The sequence below is a fragment of the Hydra vulgaris genome, chromosome 15, assembly GCF_038396675.1.
Source record: "Hydra vulgaris chromosome 15, alternate assembly HydraT2T_AEP".
Lineage (NCBI taxonomy): Eukaryota > Metazoa > Cnidaria > Hydrozoa > Anthoathecata > Hydridae > Hydra > Hydra vulgaris.
Genome location: NC_088934.1, coordinates 20,087,501 through 20,112,371, shown reverse-complemented (window position 1 = coordinate 20,112,371; position 24,871 = coordinate 20,087,501). Strand labels below are relative to the sequence as shown.

General features: G+C 26.6%; 1 protein-coding gene across 1 annotated transcript in view; it reads right to left on the bottom strand.

The window, feature by feature from the left end:
- LOC136072148 (anamorsin homolog) overlaps window positions 1-24,871 on the bottom strand; it is a 31,991-nt gene that overhangs the window by 2,449 nt on the left and 4,671 nt on the right. The window contains exons 3-7 of the mRNA XM_065820765.1: window positions 16,828-16,889; window positions 11,622-11,645; window positions 11,475-11,544; window positions 11,123-11,181; window positions 1,820-1,889 (exon numbers count right to left, since the gene is read on the bottom strand). Coding sequence (XP_065676837.1) covers window positions 1,820-1,889; window positions 11,123-11,181; window positions 11,475-11,544; window positions 11,622-11,645; window positions 16,828-16,889 — 285 coding nt within the window. The remainder of the gene's footprint in view (window positions 1-1,819; window positions 1,890-11,122; window positions 11,182-11,474; window positions 11,545-11,621; window positions 11,646-16,827; window positions 16,890-24,871) is intronic.

Below are 24,871 nucleotides of genomic sequence, written 5' to 3'. Positions count from 1 at the left end.
ATAGTATTCAATTATTTTAAGAAAAATAATTGAATACTATTTGAATTTTCAGTCATGGCATGAACCCAAATAAATTCAGTGAAACCAAATTATTTCTACTGGCTACCACTAAAGAGTTGATAGATGTCCAAGCAAGCATGAATTTTTATTAGCTTAGTGAGATACAGAGTGATAAAACAGAATGAAAAATTTCAGTTTATAAATAACCAATAATATCAAATGCTTTTATGGCAGGTGGTAACACTTTTTTCTGCTTTTTAAAGCGCTTACCTCCATTTGCAGCCGTTCTAGCCACCATTACATTGTACCAGTGGACAACCCCCAAAAAGGTCATTTATGTAAAGGTTTAATAAGTATTGAAGATTGAACTTCTAAAAACATGCATATATAATGTTAGTATTTAAAATATTGAAAAGAGCTTTGCAGCCTATGAGATAAGATGTGCTTAACAGCTAGTTATAATTGGTTTAAGCTTTGTGAAAAAACCAAACACAGAGCATGCTGTAGAAAAAGAATTATGAATATACTATGATGGATGCATTAGTATGCATCCATCATAGTATATTCATAATTCTTTTGATTTAATTGATTTAATTAATTAACATAACATAATTGATTTTGGTTTATCATCAAAAATATTCCTCTGCATGGAATTCTAAAATTGGAAGAAAAAAAACAAGATAAAAAAATGCAGGTATTCATTATCAGACATCAATTGACACCTTGCTCTTTAATGTATGCTTTAATGTCTATTTTTTTAAGACATAATTACCATAAAATCACCTTTTAGTTGTTGATGTTTATTTATTAAATAAATTTCTATCACATTGACTATTTATTACATTGATTTTTTTCTTTTTAAATTTTTTGAAAATAGTTTGTCACATAAAGTATACTAAAGGATATTTATTATTATTTCATAATAGATATATACTATTTCATAATAGATATATATTATTTCATAATAGATAAACTTTACCAACAACATGTTCTTTGTTTTTTTATAAAGGAAGTTTATTATATTGGATTTTTAGGCTTTTTTTAAACAATTTTTTTTATTTTATCCTTATATTTTACTTTATCATAATATTTCATTTTATCACTTTTACACTTTACTTTATTGTTATAATTTAATTTGTTATTAGGTTTATATTAAGAGTAACCTATTTTTACTGTTAAATTATTTTAATATGGCAGTAATGTGATTTAAAAAAATGTTGATTTGAACTAAATTTAGTGATATTTTTTGTTAGTAGGGTTGGTTCAATCAACATTTAAAAAAAATTTTGGTTTGAACTAAATTTAGTAAGAATCATGACCTCCTTTGCTAACAAAATCAGAAAATTGACTTGGTGTGTCATGTTATATAGCAGTCCTTTTTTAATAACTAAATATTAAATATTTTGCAAATATATAAACTAAAATACAGTTATAAAAACTACATTAAAAAATTACTTATATTGTAAGTTTTTATAAGAGAAAACAAACCACACTATCATAAAGAGAGTTTTCATGGTACTTTTAAGAACTATTTTTAGAAAGCTATACAAACACATTTTAAACTTTTTATTTAAGTTAATATATTCCTTAAGCAAAATATACAAAAAATTTGGTAAAAGAAATAATAAATAAATACACATAACTATCTTATTTCTACCTTAATGGTCTTACTATAAGACAAACTTAATTAAGCAACTTTTTTGAGATATGAAATCTGTTTGTTGCAGTGCTTAAAAAATTTTATTTGAAAAAATGCAGTAAAATTAAACAACTTAGCAGTAGTAAAAAATAATCAAGCAATAAAGTAAAATAGAAATACCTTTTATTGTAGTTATATTTGGACGTTCAAGATCTTCTGAATCTAGTAATGCATCAGAATCGATGATATCCTAAACAATAAAAAAAATATTCCAAAAAAAAATGTGTAATGCATCTTTTGCATTTTTACTTTGTTCAATTCACATAAAACATAACTTTTTATTTGCTTATTCATAATATCGTGTTGGGTAGGTACCTAACGTAATGTCAGAAGTTAAAAAATGTTGTTTGCTTAACAAATTATTGTGTAAGTGATTGAACTAAGCAGTTTAACTACTTGGGTGCTTTTAATTTTAGTTTTAATTTATAAAATAATTTAGTTTAATTTTAGTTTGAATTTAGTTTAGTCTTAATTTTAGTTTGTTAAAAAAAAAAAGCATAAAAAAATCACCATTATAGCATTTTGTAAAAAAAAATTTTGCTACAAAAAATTTTGTGTAAATAGAAAAGTATAAAAAATACTAGTTGTAACAATGAAGTAAACGAAGCTCCGATGCTTAATTATAGTTATGAATGAGTCTGTGTCTCCATATATACAGGCCTTGGCAGGAGTAAATGATTGCATGAGCCTGTCTAAAATAAACCTGACAGGCGATGCAAGCTGCCCATGCTAATAGTGCTTGCATGGGCAAACAGCATTTTTGTTTTAATATTTAGATAAAATGATTAAGATAATTATGCTATTTAATTATTCTAATTATTAGTAACAGTTTTGTTAATTAATTATGCTTTAGTAATAGTTTTGTTAATTAATTATGCCTTAGTAATAGTTTTGTTAATTAATTATGCTTTAGTAATAGTTTTATTAATTACAGTGTAATGTTTTGTATCATGTCATAAATATATCAGAGAAACAATTGTGATAAAAACGATTGTTTTTCTGATATTTCTTATTCAAGCATCATAACGATTTCTGGAAAAATTGTTAAAAAGAATGCTGCATTTGACGTTGCAACTTTTTGAACTGTATTTTAGTATATATTTAGATCTTTTTTTTATCAAAACGATTGATTATTTTTTCATTAAATATTATTTTGTTTTGCATTTCTTCCTATTTTTATATATAAAAAATCATTTGATACACTTCTTCTTGGTGAAATTTTTTTTCTAATTACTAAAGTTTAAAAAACTGCACTGAAGAAGCTCCAAACTAGAGAGCAAGTAATTATAAGAAAATAATTTTGTAATTAAAACTTCAATGAATGAGTTTGATACTTTTAAAATTGTTTTAGTGTTACATAGTTCGAATTTAAACAAACAAATTTTTATAACTGTTTATGAAATAATAATTTATTTAAGTTATTAAAAACGAATGTATCTATTATTTTCACTTTAATTAAGTCGCATTTTACATACAAAATTTTTTAACTTTAGTATATAAAATACATCTATAAAAATATTGCATTAAAAAATTTTTTAGGCTTTAGAATAAATAGTTTGAGTAGGTTAAATTTTATATTTTACCTTCAAAAAGTTTTTAATTAAAAAAATAAAACTAAAAATTTAAATAGTTTTTTATAAAATATCTATATAGATAAATAGCTATATAGTTCTTTGTTGTTACTTTTTTTCAGTTTCTTTAATATAATTTTTAATGAAATTTTTATAGTGGTCATTTGAACTTATCAAGTTTATTTAAAAATAACTATTTTTTTTGTCAACATTAAAAAAGAATCTCCAATTACAAACTTTTTTTATCTTTAAGATGCTTACAAATATGTAATAGCAAATAAACATTTATTATCTTTTTTTATTATTATTGCAAATTACATAAGATTTATTAAAGCAATTTATTAGCTTAAATACGATAGATGTTTCTTGCTATTTTTGTTTATGTAAAGTAAAATATGACACGTACTATATAACATTAAATTTAATTTAAAAAATTTTATATTCTGGAATTAAAAATAATAAAACTTTAAAATAAACAAAAATCAAGTTACTAGAAAACAACGATAAGAGTTAAAGTGCAAGGAAACAGTTGACATAAGAAATCAAAAGTTGTGAAATGTATGAGTTATAAAAACATGAAGATGGGTAGAGTTCCAAAGGGTTAAAAAGCAGGAAAAAAACTAGACAGGTTTTTAGAGCATGCAGAGATAGATACAGTAAAAGGATGAGACTGAATGACGAGTAAAACAAGAATGAGTTTTGGTTGATGAAACTAGAGATTTTAGCTTCTCTAAACAGCAACCATGATTTATTTAGTAGAAAAGAAAAAGCATTTGAAGAAAAGAGAAAGAGATGCAACTTTATGACGATGGGAGAAAGGCTCAAGCTTGGCAGATAAAGCAGGTCTGACTACATTTACAATGCATTTTTAGAGCCTTGTCTACAAGAGAAAGAGCATCATTAGAAGAACCAACCCAAATATGACAACAGTATTCCATACAGGGATGAATAAGGTATTTGTAAAGATAGAGAATAGAATCAGGAGTAAGAATATGGTGAGACTTTGTAATTTAATGTTAACTTTGCAATTGATTGTATGGTTTCCATGGTTTAATGGTTTCCATGAGAAATCAGTAGTGAACAATAATCCAAGAAGGCTTAAAGAAGAGGACTCAGTGAGAGGATTGTCATTCATCAATATAGGAATGTCGACAGTGTTGTGATAGTTGTTTGCAGTAAATAACTGAATTTTGTTAGAGTTAAAATTCACATGCCACTACAAGCCCCAATCTCACTGAAGTGAGATCAGACTCAAGATCGGTTATCTGTTCTAAGAAATTGAAAAGAGAAGACTTTTTGTCAAGACAGGAATATAAAATTGAGCTGCACCAAATAGAGCCACTTTAGATGTAAGGTTGTTAGGAAGATCATTAATGTAGATAAGAAACAAAAAAGGACAAGGATAGAACCTTAAGGTACCCCAGAAGTTACTGGAATGGAAGAACAGTGTTGGCCTTCAAGAATGACTTTAATAAAGCGGTTAGAAAGAAATGATTTGATAATCTCAAAAATCTCCCCAGGTACACCATATCAACCAAATTTATGAAGAAGACTAGCATGTTGAATTTATTTGAAAGCTTTAGATATTTCAGGAACAATAGCCCTTGCCTCGCCACCTCCATCTAATGCATGATAAAACCTTTCAGTCACAGCAGTTGGCAAAACGGCCATAGAACGAAAAGATTGAAAATTGTATTGATTGTCTGACAGTAAATTGTTTGCATCAAGAAGACTCCAAGACCTTGCTAATAATATATAAAAGACTGATCAGATGATAGTTGGAGGGGTCAGAATGTTCTCCAGAGTTTTTAAAAAATAGAACCACAGATATCTATTTCCAGAACACAGGAAAACAAAATTCAGTCAAGCACTTATTAAATAGTTTAGAGAAAATTGAAGAGAGTTTTGGAGAACACTTTTGTAAGACTATGACAGGAATGTAGTCTGGACCACAAGCCACAGAATAGTATAATTGAGATATGAATTTAGTAATGGAAGCTGGAATGATTTGAATATCTAACAATGGGTTAACCTGCTTAACTGAAATGATTGGAAGACTATGACCATAAGATTCGAAAGAAAAGTTTTTTTGCAAATACCTTATGCTTGGGAGAGGTAAGGGGTCATCCATAAAGTACATACGCCTTTTTTTTATCGACATTTTGCATTTTGCAATATGCTTTTTTGAGTACCCTCCACCTCCCTAAAAGTACCTACGCTTTTAACCTATTTATCTAACATTTTATGATATTTTTTTAAATTTAGAGTCTCCTTTCATTTATAATCAACCCACTGCCCTCCCATCTCATATACGCCCCTCTTCCCCTCTGAGTGTACGTACTTTATGGATAATCCCTAATAAGATCAGTCGCATGAATGAGAAATGGAATGTTAGACCTTCCTCTGTTAATGACGCTGTTGAAGATTTTCTTTGTCCTTTGGAGAGGACTCGGATAGGACTTAGATGAAAATTGAATTGGAGCTGACAAAAAGGAATAAAAACTTCCATATCTGCCTTGATCCAGGAGATTACATAGGAAGCTAAGATACAAATCAAGGAGTAAAGTAAATGATTATGGTTTTCTGGAAAGATAAGTGATTAGAGTTGTCTGGAAAATGTGTCACAAAGTTAACTATCTAAGCAAGAGATTTAGAAATGCTGAAGTTATAGATTTTAGTGCCAGCTAGGTCAGTGGCGTTAGAGCCAAAATCATTAAGTGCGATGAGTATTAAAGTCACCAATAACAACAATATTGGTAGTGAAAGAGCAATGTCAATTTGATCAGAAATTACATCTAAAAGAGTGCAGTCTTGAGAAAAAGAATGCGAAAAGTGAAATAAACAAAGAACAAAGCAAAAGGTTATAGAGTTAAGAAGTGCTAAGTGGGAGCACATAGAAGAATGGTCAAAGGATTCAAACCTATTTTCTTGGCAAATAGGTGAACTGATGTGTAAGTCTAGCCCTAAAGCTAAGTATGTGACTATTGGAGTTTTTACAAATTGATTGATGGTACTCATCAATACTGAGATCTGAAGAAAAAACAAATAAATTTAAATTAGTCTGACAAAGAGCAAGCAAGTCCAGTAACTTTTGGCAGAGAGGATTTAACAAAAAAGGTTACTTCAAAGATAACAAATATTTGTAAAAGATTTATTGAAACAGTTAGGTGGTGGGAGTGGTTTTTTATGTTTAATATTTTGAGTTACTTGGAGTATGATTTAAGTTTAATAAGAACTTGAATCATTCAAAGATAGAGCATGGCATCCCTAGCAATCAAAAGCAATGAGCTATGCAGTTGTCTCAGTCCGGCTAATTAACCTAAAGTTGTAACTTAGAGCTCCTTATGTAGTCTCGACAATGTGCACCAAAAGCTTTAACAGGGACACCATCCATGTGAAATATGGCACTGGTAATATTTTGATATTTTACACCTGTTGATCAAATCAGCCTCTCTGAGAGCAACCACAGTGTTCGGGAAACCTTACTACTAGTCGCCTTCAGAACCATTAAACTGAGTTTTAGAGCTGCACTCTTATTAGAAGATAACAGGAAGAGTTGCATAGCCACTATCAAGAAGGTACAAGCAAAAATCTGAGTAGAGCCAATAAGATCCAGCAACCATCATCCCAGGAAGAAAACAATATAACACAGGTTTACATCTACACAAGCCTAATAGATGAAAAAGGGTTTGAGGTTGGTCAACAAAATTATTTTGCTTACCCATAAAATCTTTGCCAAGGAGGCCTTCTACAAGACAGTAGTTGGATGCAGTTAACATCTGCCCAAGATGAGTATTTTTATTAAGACACCATCTCTAGCTCTTACTCAACCAAGAGCCCCAAGACAGGGGATTTTTAAGTAGGAATCTAACCTTTGCTTGAAAAAAGAAAACCCTACAAGGCAGCAGAGCAGGTAGTACTGGGTTACATGATACCAGTTGCAGGATGATCATGATGATCCTGAATCTGACATTATGAAAAAAATTACATCTAACAGAATACTAGAGATAAAGATGAACTTAGATTTTATAGTTGGAGTCAATAGTTGGTTACTTAGCTCACAATGCATCAGAAATTTGAGCAGAACACAAACATGCATAAAGTAAGTTACAGTTGGGAAAACCAAACCAGAGGTTCAGAAAGAATACAAACATACATGTAGTAACTAATACATACCTACATATATATATATATATATATATATATATATATATATATATATATATATATATATATATATATATATATAAATATATAAATATATATAAAAGGCTCGAAATAGCCCCTGGACATCGGACATTGTTCAGCAATTTTCAGGTAAAAAAACCACATGTATCAGTAATTTCGTCCGACCCATATTTTGTGTTCAATTACTTTATAATCATTTTAGTTGTTCCAAAATTATTAATAAATTCAGTTTAGTATATAAAATTTTTTGAACTTTTTATTTTTTATAAACAACAGAAAATGAAGTTGAAAGCGAAGCTACATTAATAAAATACGTCATTTTTTTGAGCTAACTCAATTTTTAAAAGACGCCTAAGCAATAATTATTTTAAAATTAAGCTAGGTTTTTATCATTTATATTAAAACAGTGCAATTAATTATTAATTTAAATTTATCTTTCAGTATTTATTTTATTTTTTATCTGATGGTTTTTAAAGGAATATTTTAGCTTTTAAAACCCCTTTTAAATATATTTTATAAAAATTTTGATGTAATAGTTTTTTTAATGCTTATAAAAACCAGCACTATTTCAGCACTATTTGACTATTAAGTTTGAGTTTTATTACATAAGGGGTCACCCACAAATTACGTCATGCAATTTTTGATCATTTTAGACCCCCCCCCTCCTTCCTTTGTCACAACATCGTAACAATTGAGTAACAAGTTCTGCATGAGTCATCACAAAACTACTAACCCCCCCCCCCCCCCTAAAGGATGACAATTTAAAGATAGCCCCTAACAATTATTTTTGTGCTAAAGTTTTTTGCTATTAAAAGTGTTTATAAAAGTAATCATGGAAAAGTTTAAAAGGATTTATTAAAAATTATATATTTATATAAATGTAATTATAATATTCTATGACAATTTAAATAAAATGTGTTAATGGTTAATTGAGAACAATTATTAGAATTAAATTGTTGCTTTATTTAATAAAGTAATAAGTAAACTTAATAATTTATGTATTTAATATATTTATAATTTATAATAACTTACAAAGCATTTCGCATAGTATAGTAATTTTTAAAAAACGAAATAAAAATTTATATATATATATATATATAAGATTTTTTAGATAGACTTCTCATGTTGTAGCTGAAAACGCTTTTTTTTTTTCCCCCACAGTTTTTCACACAGTTTGACAATGGCTGTTTTGATGTTTTAACAATTATCATGCAATAAAAAATATCGTTACGTTATGAATAACTTTTAATCATTAATCTTTTTTAAAGTTTTTATTTAACGCGAGGGCTTTAAATAAATTCCAAAATTATTTATAGTGATTGTTTAAAATAAACGTATTATGTGTAAATTAAATGCTATATTTAAATTATTTTTTTAGTAGATATGTGTTTTTTATGATAAATTTAAATGTTTGAAACTATTTTTCCATGTCTTTCTAAAAATATTTATTTTTTTAGGTTATTTTAAATTAATAGTTAAATTAAATCTTCCCATGATTTAATTGCTTAATTTTTTTTTGTTTCTATTTTTACAAAGAATTGTTTAAAAGTTTTTTTTAGTAAAACTTTACTTACTAAATAAAGCATGAAATGATTAAAAATTACGATTTTCAAAAGACTACATTATTTAAAAAAAAAAACTTTATTTTGCAACTTTTTGAAAAAAATATTTATGCAACTTAAAAAATTATATTTTTTTCTTTTCAATAATATAAATAAAATTTTTTCATTTATTAAACGATTAATAGAAGTAATTTTAAAAGTGTTTTGCGTAACTTTAATTAAATGTTTTAAAAGATGTGTTTAAGTAACATTTTTTTAGTTTTACCTTAAAGCTAATTTTTTTTTTTTCCGTAAGGAATTGTTTTGCTTATTCTTTAGTTTTTCCATTTTTTTTCATGGTCAGCAATAGGGTTCGATTGCATGCCCATCAGCATGCAATCGAATCTAATAATCGAAATTTGTAGAATTTAATTCCCATTGGTGTGCAATCGAACGCTATTTCTGACCACGCAAATGATTTTTTTTGTTTAAAGCTTGACATGATTTAAACGTTTCAGAAATGTATTTAAAAAAGAATGTTAAGCTAAACTTAAATAAGGAAAAAAAATGAAAAAACTAAAGAATAAGCAAAACAATTGTAAAAAAACAAAAAATGAAAAAACTAAAGAATAAGCAAAACAATTCCTTTACACCGATGGGAATTAAATTTGTAGAATTTAATTCCCATCGGTCAAAATATCTGATTACTTTGTAAATTGATCAGACAATCTGAGGTTTTAGCCGGACAATGTCCATTGTCCGACCGTTAAATTGAGCTCATATATATATATATATATATATATATATATATATATATATATATATATATATATATATATATATATATATATATATATATAAATATATATATATATATATATATATATATATATATATATATATATGTATATAATTATATTTATATATACATATATATTTATATACTTTTTATAAAATTTCAGGTAATCACCTATTTTATTTAAAAAGTTATAGTCTGTCAAAAACCAAAAAAATCTACTGCAAGCTCCAGATACTCAAGTTTTTCTCATTTTGGTCAATATTGATTCGATCATAACTTTTGAACGGTTTAGCCAATCAAGCTAAAATTTTTAGGATTGTGTTTTTTTCATAAAATTTGTGGTTGATCAAAATTTGAGGTGGTACTCTAGGGCACTTTCTAAAAACTAGGTGATTTCATATGGAGTAACCCAATAGTGTTATCACTTTTATAAAGTACTTAGAACTTTTAAAGTTCATTCTTTGTTCAAACAACATTAGTCATTCCAAACTTTAATTTAAGTAGAAAAGCATCTAGAAAAAATAAAGTGGATATTCAAATATTATTAAAAACATTAGAAAATTTACAAATACACTTAAATAACTTTATAAAAAGTTTAGCATTATGAAAAATGTTATTAATAGTCCGTAAAAATGCGCATTAATTTTGAAATCAACCAATAAAAAATTTTCATTAGTTGATCTTAAAATTAACATTTTTACGGACCATTTTTCATAATGCTAAACTTTTTATACAGCACATTTTTATAAAGTTTTTATTATGTTTTTTAATAAGTTTTTTAATATTATTTGAATATCCACTCTATTTTTCTAGATGCTTTTCGACTTCAATTAAAATTTGGGATTACTTATGTTGTTTAAACAAAGTATGAATTATAAAAGTTATAAGTGCTTTATAAAAAAAACATCACTATTATTGTGTTATTACTTTTATAATGCAGTTAGTTACTAGAGTGTTGTTACTTTTGTTGTTGTAAGTTTATTGTTTTATTTTTTATAACTTTTTTGCTAACAAATTTAAGTGGATTCGCCCCTTGAAAACAAAAAAAGGCGGTTTTGCATAAACTAAAGTTTTGAAGACCAGATATTTTTCCATATTTTGCATTTCACGATCACTTAATTTAACCCTTGCGTATATATTCTTTGTATTCTATACATATATTCTATGTATGTTATATATCAAAAGATGGATCTTCCTTTTTTGCCTATTAATATTCCACAATTCAGTCTGTACTTCAACTATAATATACTATAATACATATAAAATAATAATTTTAATCATTATGCATCACTAATAATAATATTAAAAATTTTATAAAACTTACCACTTCTTCATCTTTCATATCCAAAGCAGACAATGTCCATACATTATTTTCTTTTGCAGCTATAAAAGTATTTAAAAATATTAAAAGATTTTTTTTTAAAACCAATGTTTTTAGATCTAATTTAAAATTTTCTTCAGGTTTTGCTAGTTTTTTTAACTTTATAATGAAAGTTTTTTTTGTTATTAAAAATTGACAATTGAAAAAAAAAACACATAAGATTAACATAATTTAGAAGCATACAAATGCACTATCTGGGTTTTTTAATCCTTAGCAACTACAAATCTTAATTCCTTACTAAACCCTGATATTCAAGAAATATACTAATAATAAAAGAGTAAAGTATTTCAAAAACCTTTTTTGGTTATTGATAAAGGCAATCTCGAAGATTTTCCAACTTCAAATTCAGGTTTTTGACAAGTGACCTAAAAGATTTTACCAAATAAAATAAGTTTTTCAAAATAAAAACTAACTAGAAAACAAATAAACTTTATATCCTTACAGTAAGAACTTTTTCTCCTAAAACCTAAAAAAAATAAAAATAGAATTAAAAAGTAATTTTAACAATAATTAAAAACTAAACTTGAAACAAAAACAATATTAAATTAAAATTATTAAAAAAGTTATTCCTTTGCTTTTTTTAATCATTTTGTTATTAATTTTTAATCAAAGCTTCTCTCAAAAAACACCAGAAAAAAAAATTACATATATATATATATATATATATATATATATATATATATATATATATATATATATATATCAGGGATGAACCCAGATCTGTTTTGGTACCGCTGGAATGGGCAGTATAGGTGCTTAAAAAAAAGCTCTTCCTTTTTCTTTAGGATAATAAAATGGATTTGTTAAAAATTTGTTTAAAGCTGTTGTTTAATTACAAACCAAACATCAGATTTAATAAAATGTCTTCTCCATACGCTTTCTTCTTATGGTGTATCCGGCAACATCTTTAAGATCATTGAATCCTTCCTTTCCAATCGTAGCATAAAAGTTGTCCTCGATGGACAACACTCTTCTTCTTATTCTGTAACTTCAGGGGTTCCTCAAGGTTCTATCCTTGGCCCTATACTCTTTTTAATTTACATTAACGATCTTCCAGATATTCTCACATCTAAGGTGGCATTGTTTGCTGATGATACTACCATTTATTCTTGTCGTGATAAGAAACCAACACCCTCTGATTGCTTGGAGGGGGCATTTGAGCTTGAAAAGGATCTCACTTCTGCTACAGCATGGGGCTCACAGTGGCTGGTGAACTTTAATTCAGATAAAACTCAATTTTTTTCAGCCAATCGTTATCGCAATAATTTAGATCTTCCTATATTTATGAACGGTGATGTACTCGACGAGTCACCTACTCTTCATCTTCTAGGATTAACTCTTACTTTCAATCTTTCTTGGAAACCATATATCAAATCAGTTGCAAAATTAGCATCTGCTAAGGTTGCATCTCTTTATCGAGCTTGTCACTTTCTTACTTTGGATTCTATTCTCTATCTCTTTAAATCTCAAGTCCAGCCTTGTATGGAATACTGTTGCCATATCTGGGGCGGATCTTCTAATGATGCCCTTTGTCTTTTAGACAAGGTGCAAAAACACATTGTAAACATAGTTGGACCTGCTCTTGCAGCCAACCTCCAACCTCACATTGTCGTAATGTTGCTTCTCTTTCTCTTTTCTACAAATACTATAATCGGCACTGCTCTAAAGAGCTAGCGTCTCTTGTGCCATCTACTAAAATTCATTCTTGTGTTACTTGTCATTCAATTAAGTGTCATCCTTTTTCTGTGACTGTTCCTATGTGCCCAAAAAATGCTTATTCATCTAGTTTTTTTCCTTGAACATCAGTTCTTTGGAATTTGCTTCCTTCATCTTGCTTTCCTGATTCATATAATTTGCAATCTTTTAAGTCGTCCATCAATCGTTATCTTGCTCTACAATCTTCAACTCCTCTCTTTCAGTAACTTCCAACTTTAATTAGTGGCTGCTTGCAGTCTTGTTGGAAGCGAAGATGTTTAAAAAAAAAAAAAAAAAAAAAAAAAAAAAAAAAAAAAAAAGAATTAAAATTTTTTATGAAACTCAATTTAAAGACAATGGAATGTGAAACATGAAAAATTTGTTTTTTTCGAAAAAAGGAATGATTTTAAAATATTTATTTAAAAAAATTAGCAAGTAAAAATTTTAGCTTTAATAACAATGTGCAAATTTGATTTTTAAATGAAAGAACTTTTGATTACAATTTTAGCTCACAATTTTATTTTACTTTAGGAAAATGAAAAAATGAAACAAAAACTTTTTTTGAAAGTCTTCTTTCTCTTCATGTTCTTTTTGACTTTAGTAATAATAAAAATAACGATTAAAAAAACTTATAAGGTTTTATTAAGTTTGGGTTATTGTTAAACTTCAATATCTTTAATTTTTTAAAACAATTAGTGTATGTAACTTATTTAATATATGCAATCTTTTTAATTATATATTTTTTTATTATCTTATTTATTTAAAGCACTGTGAAAATATTTAAGCTTTAGTAAAAGCTAATCGAACAGTATTGTCAATATTTAAATAGAAATGAAAAGAAAAATAATAGTAAATACACTTTTTAAATGTTTTGTATTTGAAAAGTTAAAATGGACAACTATTTGACTACAAGTTATAAGCTTAATAAGCTACTTTTATTTTAATTTTGAAAATACTGCACTATTTGTAAATATTGTAACTATTTGTAAATATTGATTAAAAATTGTTCAAAGTATTTCAAACATTTAATAACTACTCAAATTAAAATTACTGAAATACAGTTACTTAATGTTTAAAATACTTTAAACTTAGAATACTTAAAAATTTTCAATATATATTTACAAATAGGAAAACTTTAAAGTTTAATAAAATATCAAATAAAATAGTTTATTTTTAACTAAAAATTGGGTAACTTAAAAGTTTAATAAAATATCAATTAAAAATTCTTAGCTTTTAATTTTTAACTAAAATAATACAAACATACAAAAACAGAAAAAGTTAAAGAAAATCCTGAGGCAACATACATTTTTAAAAAATTGTGGAGAAAAATTAATAATTATATGGGGACGCTTATTAATTTTGAAGAAATGGCCAATGTCAATTTTTTTACTTAAGAAATGCTTTTTTTTTTCTGTTTTTTAACAAAGTTAAAAGTAAACTATTTTGTTACATAAAAAAGTGCACAAGTTTCTCTGTCATAGGTTTAAATATGAAAAATAAATAAAAAACTGGTTTATTTAAAAATTTTAAAAAACAAAGTTTGTTCAAATGTTTTTCATAGAAATACTAGAGAATCTTTATTAACCATATACTCTTTATTTGAAAAAAAAATTTAAAAAAACCTTTTTGTCAGTTTTTCACTACCACTATCTTTTGTCGAGAATTTAAATTTTCAGAAATTTATCTGTAAGATAAATAGCAACTACGTACTACCATTACAAAGCCATCTATTATCTCAATTAATACCAGCGGCTGTTAAAAAAAAAAACTTATTTCAAAATACGTTCAGTTTATAGGGTATATAGCCACGACTGTTGATGTATGAACTGATAAAAGGGTGCATTTATATCATGCTTCTAAAGGGCACTACTTTTCTAATGTCAAGCTCCAAAATTTTCTCTTGGCTTTTCATTTAGTCAAAAGAAGAAATAATGGCCTGTTAATTGCAGATGAATTAAATATCATTATTGAGCAAAAATAAATCAGAACAAGGCGAGGAAACTGTTGTAACTGATAAGCCTCAAATATGAAAAAAGCTTTTGATGTACTCGGTGAGTGATGGATAAATGAGAATGAAGGAGAATCTGGACCTATTGTTATAGTTGATGACGAAGATGTGTGGATCTGCATGAAGAAGATCAACTCATTATGAAGCTATCAAGCAACACCCAATCGAAAAATTGGCATCCTATGCACTTTTATTTCAGTTGTGTGTTAAGATGGAATAAATCATCTAAAAACAGCAAACAATTTATCAGCCAAATGCTCAAAGCTGGCAAATTTAACATATCAAAGCACCATTTTCCGTGTAAATTTTTAGTTGAAATTTGGAAAAGAACACTCTATACCAAAAATCAATGCTACAAGATGGATACTGAAAACAATAGTTATCATAAAAAGCAAAAAAAATATAAGAGGTCCTCAAATTTTAATTTGGGCATACAGTCGACGCTGTCGAAAACAGTTTAGAATAGCCCCTGTCTGTATACAAATCAAAATGCAACAAACAAAATAAAAAATTGGTTTTAAACTATCATTTTTTCAATGCCTTTGATGATCTCAATATCAGTATATTTACACCCAAAAAGGACAGGTGCAATATTTGTTGGGGATATGAAGTTTATAATCCATCCCTAAATGAATACACAAAACATGTGAAAAAAATTAAAACAAAGCAAGAAAGTAAAAAGTACTTCATAAAAACCAAACAAAACAAACAAACAAAGCAAACAAAGACAAAATTAGTTGTTTTATTGTACATGTATAAAGTATGCAATCATGCTTAAAGCTGGATGCCAGTGCATTTTATTTTAAAACAAAACTTTGTTGTCACAACTTTACCACTTTTAATTTGGGGAATAATAAAGTAAGATGCTATTGGTAGAATGAGTCTAAAGATGATCTATTGGTATCTAACTTTGCTTTTAGTCTCATCAACTACATTGATGATATAGTTCCAAAAGAAACTTCATTAATTATTTAAAAAACAGTAGATCCTGTAAGAAAATAGTAACTGATTTACAGTAGTAAAAATATGTAAAAATTAAAATATATTAAAAGATGGAGTAGAATGATGAACATAACGACCAAAACGCCAGAGACCTATTGAAAATTTTATAAGAACTTGTCTGAAAATCAAACTAAAGTTAGCATATAATTCATCATACACAAGGGCCAAATTAAGCGAATTAATCAGGAATTGCGATTGGCCAAAGCCATTTAACGATCTTGAAAATATATTATTTGAAGCAATTGCGATCACTAATTTTTATATTTCTGGGTAAATGTTTTCATAAAAAAAAAATTGCATCATGTTTTAAAATGTTGTTGATAAAAAATAAATGGGTCAGACAAATATTACATTTATTTGTTTGTCCATCAGATCAAGCAAAGCTAATTTTAAAATTACCACATGCACTTTTCAGACCAGAAGTAATACCTAGAAATGCTTGTCTTTTAAGTTTGTTTATTTGTATACCCTTTTGAAGTTGAATAAAGTAGTAACAAACTTTTATTTACCTAATTTTTTTTAATAATTTTGGCATATAACAGTAAATATTTTTATTCTGAATTACCTGGATTGAAATCTGTTTTATACAAATAAAGTTAAACATAATAACTGTGAAAGCCTTATGAAAGAACTTCCCTATATTTGTTGCAGTAAATTTGATTTTATTATGTTTATTATTATTGATATGATGATTGTTTTAAAAATAAAAAATGTTTGTTATAAAAATGTTATTTAAAATAAATTCAATATTTTTTTTTTAAAAAAAAGGGTCAACAATTTAAGTTTAAGTACACAAAAAATTTTTTTTATTGAAAAATCATCAGAATGTGACTTTTTTGACCGTATATCAATCTCTATTATTTCATATTTCAGTATGATATAAAAAATGAATATAGACCTTATTTCAGTAAATAAAATAATAATAGAAAAAAAAAATGCATACCTTTATATTTTTAAATCCAGAATAAGTCAAAGTTGACATAATCTTTGCTGCAGATCTGTCTTCTAGATAATGATATATATATATATATATATACATATATATATATATATATATATATATATATATATATATATATATATATATATATATATATATATATATATATATATATATATATATATAAGTGGTAAACAGATTGCACATTTTTGGCCGATGTGGTTAATTTATGGACAAAAAAAGGCCAATAACAATACTGATACATAATAATTAACAGATTATATAACAATCAATAATATCTCTAAATTGATAAAAAATATTTGTCTTGGGCAGATGTTAGCATCATGTTAACATCTGGCTACTGCCTTGTGGAAAACTTTCAAGGCAAAAACTTTAGGGGTAAGCAGAAAATTGTGGGACTACCTTGCACTTTTTTTTATAAATAGGCTGGCATAAACTTAAACTTTATGCCAGTAAACGTTATATTGTTTCCTACCTTGGGTGATGAATGCTGGATCATCTTCACTCCTGCGTTGTTTCTCATTTATATAAATGGTCTTCCCAATAGTCTTATCCCTATAGTGACTCTATTTGCTAAATGAGTCAACCATATATTTAGGTCAAAAAATTTATGAGATATTAATTTTTAAAAAAAAACAGGGGATTTTGCTGTCTATGAAGAAAGATGCTTTCTTAGAAGAGAGATCTGATGTGATCTCTCTTCTAAGACAGCATGGTGCTCTTGTTTTCTTACTCCTTATTCCATTCTATAGCTCTATAAGTCTCTTATATATCCTTGTTGTTTTATTTGGGCTGGTCTCTCTAACTATGCTCATTCTCTTTTAGACATAATCCAAAAACACATTGTAAATGTAGTTGGACCTGCTCTAGCTCCCAAGCTTGTGCTTCTGTCCCATTAGTTATTTTTTTATATTCTCTACAACTATTACCAAAGTCACTGTTCAAGCAATGCACACCTCTTACAGATCTCTTGTTCAATTCAAACAATTCAAACAATTTATTCCAACACAAAACTCTTTTTCTACCTGAACTCAACCTCACGCAAACTCACCTTAAGCAAAGTTGCATCCATTTACTGTAACTGTTACAATATACTCAATAACTTTTATAAACCTAACTTTATACACCAACACAATACTTTAAAAGTCCTGTCTTCATGTTTTCCTCACTCATACAGTTTTTAAACTCTTCTCTCAACCGTTTTTGTGTTATTTAAATCTTTTTCTTTACTTTCTGTTAACTACCAACCTATATAATACTGATTGCGGCTTTTTGAAAGTGAATTTGCTAATAAAAATATATATTGAACTTTATAACTTAGTCTAAAAAATAAAAAGCATACTATATTATCTATAAAATAAATTTGTTTTACTTAACATATAACTATTTTCATAATGCAGGATTAAATTTAGAAAATTGGTAAATCAATAAAAAAAAAGCTGATATTATTAATGATACTGATTGTAAAAAAAGTGGTTGATTAAGCCAATACTGCTACCGATGCTGATTAAATACTAATATACATGTGTGTGTATGTGTGGGTGTGTTTATATATATATATATATATATATATATATATATATATATATATATATATATATATATATATATATATATATATATATTAGAGAAAGGTAATGACTGTTCAAAAAGATTTTAATATATTATACTATAAATATTATTGTTATAATATACCAGGGTGGCTACACTTTTTTTGTATGAAAAAATTAGGATAATTTAGGATAATTTAGGAGATCTTTAAAGGTTTTTAAGGAGATTTATTGGGAAATTCGAAAAAAAAGGATAAAAATCCTAGGAGATTTTAGGAGGATTTCAAAAATAAAGTGGCCCTAAAAAATTTTCATTTTATTTAAAAACTGTAAGAACACCTAGTTAAGATAATTAAGATAAAATTAGGGCCACTGTTATTTAAAATAATCTAACATCTCTACACGTACAAAAATATTAACTTGAAACAAACCGATTTCATACTTGCATTATAAACTTATCAAACTTAACATTGTACTAAATAGATAACTTAATGACTAAGTAAAAAAAAAAAAATAATCAAAAATCATTAAAATACACAGCCAATTTCAAAAACTAAACTTTATATTTTATATTATACTTTATATTATATTTTATATATATATAAAGAAATAATCAAATCAGGAAAACAAAACAATTGAAAAGTTAAACATCCAAATCTAAATCTCAGCCTTCTTGTCAATAAGTACTTTTATTGCTGCTGTAATTTTTTCAAGTAATTCCTGCTTTTCAGAGGCAACTCTCTTTAGCGCATTAGATTTTAAAATTGTTGACTTAATTTCTATCAATGACTTCTGCTTTTCCGCTTGCAATGCATACTCATCTGCATCATATCTGAACTGAAGTATGGTACCTTCAAGGGTGTGAATTTGTTCATTATAACTAGCAATCTTTTTATTAAAACTTTTCAGTTTAGTATCACGGTCAGTTTTTAGGGCCTTCAGGGACTTCTCTTTTTGACTGCTAAAGTATAGTTTTTATGCATCCTTAACATGTCCTATAAGTTTAGTTGTCATAGCTAATTGGGACGATTTTATATTTTCACTGCACATGTGGTCATGTACAATTCTCTGTGCAACAAGAGTATCAGTTAGCATATGATTATCTAGTGGTTGGTCGTTTATACTGAATCCACGCTCTATTTGTGCTTGGCCATGAGATAATATTAGTAACAATTGGTTAATTTTCATTAAGTCCTTGAATCTTGAAGCATCTGTATATTGAACCAAAAAAGAATCCAATCTATCACTTTCTTTTTTGAACCCAAGAAATTTCTCCTTGTTCACTTTCACAACAGCAGCTAAAAATTGTGAATACTGCAATTTGGCTTGATCAGCAGCTGAAGGTGATACCTTTTTATAAGCAACTAATTTCAGCAACAACTTGTCAAAATAAAGTTCACACATCTCATGAGATTCCACCATGTGCAAAGGTGATAAACATAATAAGTATCTGGAAAAACATGAGTTTAATGCACTTTTTCCAACCATATGTTTGCAAATTGTAACTAAAAACTGTTGAACTTCTGTTTTAAAATTATAGATTTGTGCATCAGTAACTTTTTTTCTAGATTTTAGTTGCTGCAACTCATATTTTATTCCAAACCCAAGATCAATATTTGCGACCAATACTTGATTTTTGACATCACTGATATCAACTTTTAACAATTTAAAAGCTGTAGATGCTTTAGACAAAACTTCTTTTTTGATAAATTTTGATAAAATTAGCCTCAGTAAATTCTCAAGTTTTTCACAAGAAAAGGTGTCATAGGATTGTCGGTTTGGAAAACTAACAAGAAAGAATTTAACAATTTTGCAGTTTCCTTAAAAAATTGTAACTTTATTGGGACTAACACATCTTTATAGCATGAAGAAAGGTATTCATAACTAGTATTTGCCCAGGCTTACATTGACCAGGCTGCTTGCTTTTCGGTAAATTTTTCCAAGATTATTGACTTTCGGTAAAGTCAATAATCACAATAATCTTGGGCCATATTTCCATTGCTCTCTTTGCTACCTTCTCATTTTCAATCCAACGATGGCTACAGAACTGTAGAGCATAGTCTGAAGACTAAGCTTGAGTAAGATTTTTGAAATCAGCACAACGGGAAGGGCTCTCATGGAATATATTATACGATGAAGACAGTAATTTGTTCAATTTCCATCCTGAAGCATTTGCACCATTCTTGAATGAACAGTGCATTGTGTGAAGGCCGCATGATCCAATTGATACTAACTGACTGAGTTCACATTTACTTCTGTTAGCATTCAAATTAGAGAGGAAAGACATGTTAACATTTGGACCATCCATGGAAACTTGGAGCATTTTATCTTCTTCTAAACCACTCATACATTTACAGAAATTTATCATAATATCAACAGAAGCAGCTTTTCCCTAGAACTCAGAGTTGAAATACCTTGTTTTTTACCATCTCTAATGAGGAGTCCCAATATCTAACATGCAAATCCATCTGACTCTTCTTGAAAACTTGGTTGTAAGATTCATCAAATTGGCAAACAAACTGATCAAGCTCTGATAATGCCTTACACAAAATTTTCTTAAAATATATGGTGCAATTCCAAAGCACACCAGATAAGTGCACTTTGTTTTCCCACAAGAAAATTGTTTAGCTATTTGACTATCACTAAACATTGCAGTAAATAATTCAGATTTGTTTGCACTTGATCGAAAAGAATGTTTTGAAAGCACATTATCAACTGCCCACATTATCTCTGCTTTCTTTGCTAACTGTGACTCTGCAACAAATACAATAGAAGTTTGCTGTGGACTTAGTGCCATTTTTGGGCTAGCTGGTGGTTCTATAACAGTTTTTATTGCATATTTATCACAGACAGGCATACGTTGTTCATGTTTGTTACCATTAGCATGTTTTTCCAATGCCTTTGTACCCAGACCTGCAACAAATATAACTTTCAAACATTTTACATTTTACCGAATACAAATTGTTGGGACATTTTTGTACCCATTGTTTATAATTATTGTCATTTAACCAATGATCTTGGAATTTAATAACATTTTTTCATAATATATTAAATTTATTCATACATAGATAAATAAATAAAATGAATATGTGAAAAAACTAAATTCAGTGAATAGCAAAAGCATGTTATAAAAATTTTTCAAGCAAATGCTGTTAAATATTACCCATGTTACCATGTTAAATTTATACCATTAAACAAATATAACTTAAGTGTACACAGTGTACACCTTTGGCACAACTGGTGGCTCAATGACCGTTTGTATTTCTTTTATCAATCACAGGCATACATCGTTTATATTTTCATTCATTAACATGTATTTTCAATGTATTTGTATCTAGATCTGCAACAGACATAAACTTCAAGCATATATAACATTCAAAAATACATATTTTTTTCATTAACATGTATTTTCAATGTATTTGTATCCAGATCTGCAACAGTTAAAACCTTTAAACATACAGCAATCATCTAGGTCATATTTAAAAAATTTAGAATATAATTTGCAAAAAATATTGTTAAACAATGCAGAATAATTTATTTTATAAATTTAGAATTCATCTGGTGGCTTTCTCAATTTTATGTATTACAAAATTATATTTTAGAAAAAAACTTTCGGCAAAAAGGAGTAGTTAAAAGAAAGATATCCAGAAATAAAAAATCAACAAACATACCTATAAAACAACATAATACTTAACTAAATAAATTTTTTTTATAATTAAAGTCTTTTAAACACTCTTAAAATTTAGCTTTATATTTGACTGACATTTTCTATTCTGAAAGGAAAATTTATTTTAGGTCAACTTAATTAAAATAAAATTTTAATAAAGATAATTTTTATGTTCAGAACTTAGACAGAAATAAGAAAATAAAACTTAAATTTTAATAGAATAAAATTTTTAAATTATTAAATTATAACAATAATATTGAATATACATTTGAGTAACTTAATTTCTCTCAGTATACAATAGTACTAACTCCAAGTCTTAACCATTTCATTAACTTTATTATTGATTGGCTGATAATAGTTTATGCATTATACTCAGGAAAAATAAATTAGGAGAATTTAGGAGTATTTGAGAAAATCATCTATACTTTAGGAGAAATTAGGTCTTTTTAGGATGTTTTTCAAATATTAGGACATTTTAGGATTTTTTAGGAGGCGTGGCCACCCTGTATACTATATATTATATATTGTAATCTTGATCTAATCAAAGTATCAATTTATATTAAAATTATTTAATAGATGTTATTTTTTCATTTTATATTTATAATATAAACATAAAATGGAAAATAATATATTTACTGTTTTATTTTTATTGCTGACAATTTTGAAGCTTTTAAAAAAAAGCTATATTAATTTATATGTGATTTCCACAATTAAGATATCAAATTCATTCATTATAAGTTTATTTACAAAAAGAAATGTTATCTTTCTCTTCTGTTCAACCTTTCTTTGTTAAGGAGCAAGTGATGCAATAAAAATGCAAAGATATTTTAAACACTACTTTTAATGAAAAAATAGTTCTATTGCATTAACTATAATTTAATTCGTAACTGCTGAGGATAAAAAAAAAGCATAATTTTATATAAAATATAAAAACTTTTTTATGCCTGCTAAAGTTTTGCAATAGCTTTTCACACCTTTGCGATTAGTTTTTTCTTAAAAAATATTTTCCTGATTTGCTTTTTTATTTGATGACTTTTTCTTCTTTTCTAGTTTTTTTTTACCATACTTAAAACAAATGTTTTTGTCTACATTATTTTTTGTCTAAGTTTTTATTAGGCGTCATAAAGTTATGTCACGCTAAACTTATCTTTTGAATAAAATATAAAAATATTTTTTATGCCTGCTAAAGTTTTGCAATTGCTTTTCACACTTTCGCGATTAGTTTTTTCTTAAAAAAAATATTTTCCTGATTTGTTAATTTAAAAGTGCTTTATGTTGAATTTAAATTACTTTAAATCTCTGCGTAGAAGCCAATAATATAAAGTACATACGCTTTTATTTCAACCTTATTCCCTCCCCTCCATACCCATTTTGCTATCACTTTTTTGAGTACCCTCCACCTCCCTAAAAGTACCTACGCTTTTAACCTACTTACCCAATATTTTATGATATTTTTATTTATTTAGTGTCTCCGTTACTAAATGGATATTTAATGGGAAAGCAGAACACAGGGTTCCCACTATTAAAACTGAGGCTAAAAGTAAGGACTTTAGGAGATATTTTCCTAATATTTAAGGAGATTTGGTTACAAACAACACTTTTTTTTAAGAAAAAGTAATGAGAATAAAGGAGAAAACATTAGAAACAGAATCTTATTTTTTTCAATAAATTTTAAATATAAACAGAAAAATTATTATAAATTAATATATTACTTTATATATATATATATATATATATATATATATATATATATATATATATATATATATATATATATATATATATATATATATATATATATATATATATATATATATATATATATATATATATATAATAGGAATGTAGGTTTGCAAACTATCAAAGAACTATATATTTTTTTCTTTGTTAATAATTATAATCCTTCACCTTAATAAAATTTCCTAGATGATTAAAAAATAAAAAAAAATAAGGAGAAATTAAGGAGAGCAGTCAAATTCCATCTTTTTTTAAAGTTATTTAAGGACTTTTAAGGAGAATATGTTTTTTTAAGGATATTTAAGGTTTTTAAGGATATTTAAGGTTTTTAAGGAGGAGTGGGAACCCTGGAACAGTATTAATGACTTAATGGGAAAGCAGAAAAGTATCGAAAAAAAATTGCTTGAAAAACAGATTAATATAAAATTTTTTTATCGAAATGTTATTTTGGGATTAATATCAAAAATTTTAAAGAATTAATTTGAAAAAAAAAATCAAAATTCATTTAGAAGGAATAATGCCAAAAATTGAACCAGCGATTAACAATTTGAATGAAAAAATTAGTTATACTTAAATTTTTAATAGTACGCTAGATCAAGAAATCAAGAAGCAATAAATTAGAAAAAACGTGGTATCTAATGTTTCTTTACTTTGATCTTATTCATTTGGTCTTTAGATATAGCATGTTTTGTGCAAATATGAAGTTTTATGAAAATAATGTTTTAATTTATTAATTAGAACAGTTCTATTTAATTACTTTGTTTTATTTTAAACACATTTTATGTTATTAACATTATAAACTGTATAAAACAGTTTTAGATACAACTTGTGTTAATCTAAAACAATAATGTCAAAACAACTTTTCATTATTGTGTTACTATTATTTTACAATAACAATTCAATACTCTTTAAAAATAACATGTGTTTTATTGTCATTAAAGTATTCAATAGTTTTCTATAACTAATTAAAGTGGTTTAAATATTGTAATATTTGCGTTTTTAATTTTAGTTCTTTACTTTAACTTATTTAAGTATCGTTAATCAGTTAGCGATTAATGTTTTGTTATTGTTA